This window comes from Bidens hawaiensis, unplaced genomic scaffold (genome assembly GCF_021521415.1).
Source record: "Bidens hawaiensis isolate Kalapana, Puna unplaced genomic scaffold, B.hawaiensis_p1.1 tig00073013_1, whole genome shotgun sequence".
Classification (NCBI taxonomy): Eukaryota; Viridiplantae; Streptophyta; class Magnoliopsida; order Asterales; family Asteraceae; genus Bidens; species Bidens hawaiensis.
Window position 1 is genome coordinate 37,369 of NW_027502722.1, and position 5,696 is coordinate 43,064.

General features: G+C 37.5%; 1 protein-coding gene across 1 annotated transcript; it reads left to right on the top strand.

The window, feature by feature from the left end:
- The first annotated feature begins 1,924 nt into the window (after window positions 1-1,924).
- Window positions 1,925-4,838, top strand: LOC143606104 (ADP-ribosylation factor-like protein 8c). Its single transcript, XM_077081983.1, has 5 exons — window positions 1,925-2,040; window positions 3,136-3,217; window positions 3,291-3,445; window positions 4,492-4,653; window positions 4,721-4,838. Exons 1-5 carry the CDS (start codon window positions 2,003-2,005, stop codon window positions 4,836-4,838), a joined length of 555 nt encoding a protein of 184 aa, XP_076938098.1. The 5' UTR covers window positions 1,925-2,002.
- Window positions 4,839-5,696: the final 858 nt, after the last annotated feature.

Sequence of the window (5,696 nt, forward strand, 5' to 3'; positions counted from 1 at the left end):
GTACAAAGTGTTTGCTAGTGGTATTCTCAATATGCTATGTGTTGTGTGTTGTGATCAACTATAACTCGGTATATATAAACAAGGTTACAACGGCTACTAACTACTTTAGCTATTATCTCGGCCACGTTTTGTTTACTACTTCTTCATGACCATTCAAGAGTTTGGACGAATGGGGAAGACCTGGTAAAATATCACATCCGTGAAAGTAGGCTTTCTGGTGAACACGTGATAATACCTGCAAAACAAATAGTAACATATTTGAAATCAACTGTTGAGGATCCTTAAACCATTGAGGATCCTTAGTCCTGGAAACAGCTACCATAGATAACAGAATTACAAGGATCAAGAATCCTAGTCCCAAAAGAGGGGTTACAATATAATTTATTGAGCATATCTCAGGTATGTGATAAAGGATATAAAATTGGATTTGATGATGCACATTGCTTCCTCTTGAAATCTGGGGTCTGTTTGGTATAGGGTAATGAAATGGACGAGGGAATGGAATGAATGAGGGAATAGAATGAACAAAGGAATGGAATGGATCAATTGTCTTGTTTGGTTACCATCTAGAAAACTAAAAATGAAATGAATAATTAACTAATGTTGTTAGTCAGGAAAAAAAAAGAGGGAATAAAATAAATTTGAGGTAAGCGGTGGTGATGGTGGTGGCGGTAGTGGTGGTGAGCGGTGGTGGGCGGCGGTGGCGAGTGTGGGAGGCACTTGGTGATGGTGGTTGGCGGTGGTCAGTGACGGTGGTTGGCAGTGGCAGGTGGTGTGGTAGTGGCGGTGGGTATTAGTGGTGGTGGTAGTGGGAGGTGATGGGTAGGTTACGGAGATGATGGTGGTGGTGGTGGTTGTGGATGGTTAATGTGGCGGCGGTAGTCGGAGGCAACGATGGTGGTTGATGTTGGCGGGGGTGGGGCTAGTGGTGGGAGGCGGTGGTGGAGGTGGCGTTGGTAGTGGGTGACGGTGGTGATGGTGATCGATGGTAATAGTGGGAGGGTGGTGGAGATGAGTAGGGTGAAAGAGGGTATGGAATAAAAAAAAACAAGGGGGATGGATGGAATGAATTTGGGGTGTTTTAGAAGGAATGGAATGGAGAAGGTAATGGGTGCTTCCATTCCTTTAGCCAACCAAACACAGTTTTCTTCGTTCATTCGTAAAGGTCCATTCCATTTCACATTTCATTCCTGCATACCAAACGCTACCTTAATGTCTACCATGTTTTCATATTCAATTCGATTTAACCAATGCCGGAATTGTAAGTATAAATAACATTCCTTTTCGTTTATTTTTTGTATTCTGCTGATTTTAGGGATGCATTTATACATCGGTTATCTTCATACATATTGCTTCTATTATATACACCCACTTATTAACATGTATATTTATACACGAGACCGCAACTTCTAATAATAATAATAATAATAATAATGATAATAATCGGTACGTATATTCCCGGGAAAATCTCATAAAATACTAACCAACTTTCAAAAGTGTTCCAATTAGGTCACTGATGCATATTTTTCCCAAATCGGGTTACTAAATCTTCAAATCAAGTCTCACCGATTTTTGTGTACGTCAAGAAATAAATGGATGATAAGATGTGGGTGTCGGAATTTGTAATATATGTAGTTAAATTTAAAAATTTTTAAAAAACGTTAATTATATTAAAATTTAAAAAAAAAAAAAAATTCACGTCACCACTCAACGTCAACTTCAAAAAAAAGATAAAAAGATTTCCTATGTGAAACAGAAAAGAAATTGGCTAAAAAAATATGTTAAAACTTTTAATTTAATCAAACACGAAAGTTAAGTGAACTAATTGTAACACTTTTAAAAGTTAGTTAATATTATATAAAGTTGACCCAATATTCCCTCGTACGGGCGTTAACATTTGCTTTTTCTCCCAAACAAACGTACCCCACATTCTTCATTCCTACGTCTTCTTCATCTTTCTCACATTCCAAGAAAAGAAACCAGGTCTTAGGGTTTCTTCCAAATGGGCTTGTGGGAATCCTTTCTCAATTGGCTTCGAAGGTACTGTTTCACTTTCCCCTTATCATCATCTTCCTCTAATTAATCACCGATTATTCTTTCTCTTTATATGACTTGCTCTAGTATATTGATTCACTCTTCAATTTAAAAGTTAACTAGTTGGTTTCACTTTGCAACTCAAAAGTTGTCCAAGAATTAAAAAAAAAAAAAAAAAAACATAGTGCCCGGTGGATGCTATTAATATAGGATTCTTATTGGTTTTCGTTTATGCTCGTTCGTTAATATTATGAACGAACACTTTACGGATGTAAACGGACATAGGTGAGGTAACACCAATTAAACGTTACAAAAAAAACTAGACTAAATTGTAATGGGCCAAAAATTTAAATGAATATATTGACGAATAGAAACTAATGAATGCATGTAAACGAATTTCAATGAGCCAACACTCGCCAACATAAATGAACAAACGAGACACAGGTTCACTTTTGTTTAATTTATTGAACAAAAAATTATTGTTCATGTTGGTTTGTGTATTTAATAAACGAGCATAAACGGATTTCCTGTCGAGGTTCATGAACGGTTCTCTAAACATTCGCTTCATTTGCATGCTTTGATATTTGGTATAATTACCATATGTTGTATATCATGCTTAAGTTGTCCTGACACCCTCCTCCAGACTTGCAGTGGGAGCCCTGTGCAGACGTATATAAATTTAACTCTCCAGTCCGGTTTTGTATTGCCTGAAAATTTTCAAACTGTTCATTACGGTTTGATTTTGAAACCGGCCGACAAACTGAAAGTTAAATAAAAACCGACCACAAACTGATGACCGGTTTGTATGGTTTCATGGTTTTAAACCGAACCATGAGTACCTATACCCTCCGGACCCACAGCATATCTGTGTGTGTGTGTGTTTTGCTACAATGATTGCCCATACGTTTAGCCCGATCGACGATATACCTCATCAATACACGGTGCTCATAACGCATACTTATCGAGTTGAGGATTTGATTCTTTAAGTCATAAAAATGACCAGTTTAGACCTCACTTACCAGTTGACCTCAAAAGTCAACTGTGGAATTTTTCTTTTAACTGACAAAGCATTAAGCAGATTCTTACCAATTCAGATATCAGTTTGTTTTTTAAACAGGAAATGGAGCTTTCCCTTGTTGGCCTTCAAGATGCCGGAAAGACGTCGTTAGTAAATTCCATTGCTGTAAGCATTTTTCATATTTAATTATCTTGTTGTTTTTATAAAATAATTGAACTCTTATGTTATTCATCACTAGACGGGTGGCTATAGTGAGGACATGATTCCAACGGTAGGATTTAATATGCGAAAAGTCACCAAAGGAAAAGTGACGATAAAGCTGTGGGATCTTGGAGGGCAACGCAGGTTTCGCAGTATGTGGGAAAGATATTGTCGAGGGGTCAACGCTATTTTGTAATTCTCTTACCTTAATGTTTTCGGTTGTAATAACCAATTAAACCAGGGGTGTTAAATGGGTCATGTTGGCGGTTCAAACCTAACACTAACCCAAAACTTTGAAACGGACCCAAACACAAGACGAACTCGTAAATGGTTGCAGACACATAAACCAAACATAACCTGGTTAACACAATAGTTACTTTACTAACATTAATGCTCTAAAAAATTACAACTTTACAATAAAGAAAGTACGATGTATAAAAACTAGGCCCGGCAAACAGGTTGGGTCAGGCGGGTTCGAGTTACGGGTCAGAAAAGGTTCGGGTCAAAATGGGTAGATTCAAAAGTAGGTTATTTTGGTTTGGGTCAGCACGGGCTCGTTTGAAAAAATGGCAAATTGGCATTATAATCATGACTTGAGAAAATTCAAATAGTTTGACTAAAACTCTTTCATATCACGTGGGTTATGCATTACGTGGCGCCGGTACGTGCTTAACCAACATGCAACCGGCTCTGCATGGGTTGTGCGCATGTCGGTACCAGTTACGCGTCCGATGTCCCTATGCGCGCGGCCCGGAATGCGTGTGTACGACCATTCCCCTAATTTTTAGAATATTATCACCACGAAATGAACCTAAAATGAAACAAGGACACACAATTGCAATTGGTCAAACTGGGTCAACAGGAATTTATGTGGGCTGGGTTCAGGTCCAGTGTTGGCCCGGATCTTGATCTTGATTGATAAACAACACAAACCAACAAGACTTTGTGATCAAACCAAGATCACGACTCTTTCTTGTTGGTGAATAAACTTGCACATCAATTACATGGACGCTTACGTCTATTTATATCAAAGACTGAATAGCAAAACTAGTCCTTTATGTTTAAACGTTTTTTCAATGGACGTTCTTTAGCAAAAGAAATAGCAGAAAGCATACTTCATGTTTCAAATTACGTCCTTTGACAAAAATCAAAAGTTGTAAATCTTATTTGAATTCAGTTTAAAATATTTTAAATATGTATAACCCAAAAAACCTGAAAGCTGATTTGATGAAATGCAGGTATGTGGTTGATGCTGCTGACTGGGATAGCATTCCCGTAGCAAAAAGCGAGCTGCACGAACTCTTGATGAAGCCGTCTTTAAACGGGATTCCTCTGCTTGTTTTAGGAAACAAGATTGACAAGTCACAAGCTCTAACCAAACAAGCATTGATAGATCAACTGTAAGTCGCTCACAAATTAAAACTCGAAAGTCAAAAGTCAAACGTTGATGTCTTTGCTTTTGTGCAGAGGTCTTGACGCGATCACCGGTAGAGAGGTAAGCTGCTACATGATTTCTTGCAAGGAATCGGTAAACATAGATATGGTTATCGATTGGCTTATCAAACACTCAAAAACCGCAACATAATTTGTTTGTTGACTTTCTTAAAATGTGATCTAACTATATATTCATCTTGTAACTTTTAGCATTTCTAACGATATACACGCATTCACTTTTCTATATTTTTTCGTGGCCTTCTCACTAAATGAGTAAATGGGCAGGTTTTTAACAGTTTTGCAATACTTCAGAACGAGGCCCTCGGTTATTACTATGTGATAGAATCATCCCAAATCAAATATGTGTGCAAACAACTCTACAATTAAATTTATTGTTATTTATTATTTAGAACTAAGTGTAATATACAAGTAAAACAAATGAGTACATGCCATAATCGAGACTAAGATATAGCCCGTGTATTACACGGGTGGTTAAAAAATATAACAAAAAAGTTAAATTTAATAATAATCTATATAATAACATACCTTAGGGATTCGTAAGATATAATAATGATAAACAAAATTTTATAATTCATCAATATATAAAAACCTCATTTAATACAACATTTAAAGTTATATTTTTTACTTTGTTAGTAATTCTGTAAATGGCCATCGTAGTTGGATACTCTAGTTGAATGACATGTAGAAAAAATGGTGGGATGCGTTACGGGTTGGGTGTTTCTTATGTCTCGTGATGATCTAGGGAACAGGAGGGGACGTGTTGGTTTATATCCAATCCATTTGTTTGTCTTGTGATGATCTAGGGAACTGGCACTCGATCCCCATCCCCTAATTTTGTTTATTATGCGTATGCGTTCCCTACTATTACGGTTGGCGGGGCATTCTACTCGTACTCCTTGAGTTGGGCGACCAAGATTTTCGAGTGGAGCTAGGTTGGAATAGGAGTGAATGTGAGTAGCAAGTTGGGTGGGGGATATGGGTGCCCCCT

Bases quoted from the DNA above. Each gene is read 5' to 3' on its own strand.
- LOC143606104 (XM_077081983.1), top strand. From the start codon at position 2,003: ATGGGCTTGTGGGAATCCTTTCTCAATTGGCTTCGAAG. The intron at 2,041-3,135 runs GTACTGTTTCAC...TTCAGATATCAG, and splicing joins TTTCTCAATTGGCTTCGAAG to TTTGTTTTTTAAACAGGAAA. The intron at 4,654-4,720 runs GTAAGTCGCTCA...GCTTTTGTGCAG, and splicing joins CAAGCATTGATAGATCAACT to AGGTCTTGACGCGATCACCG.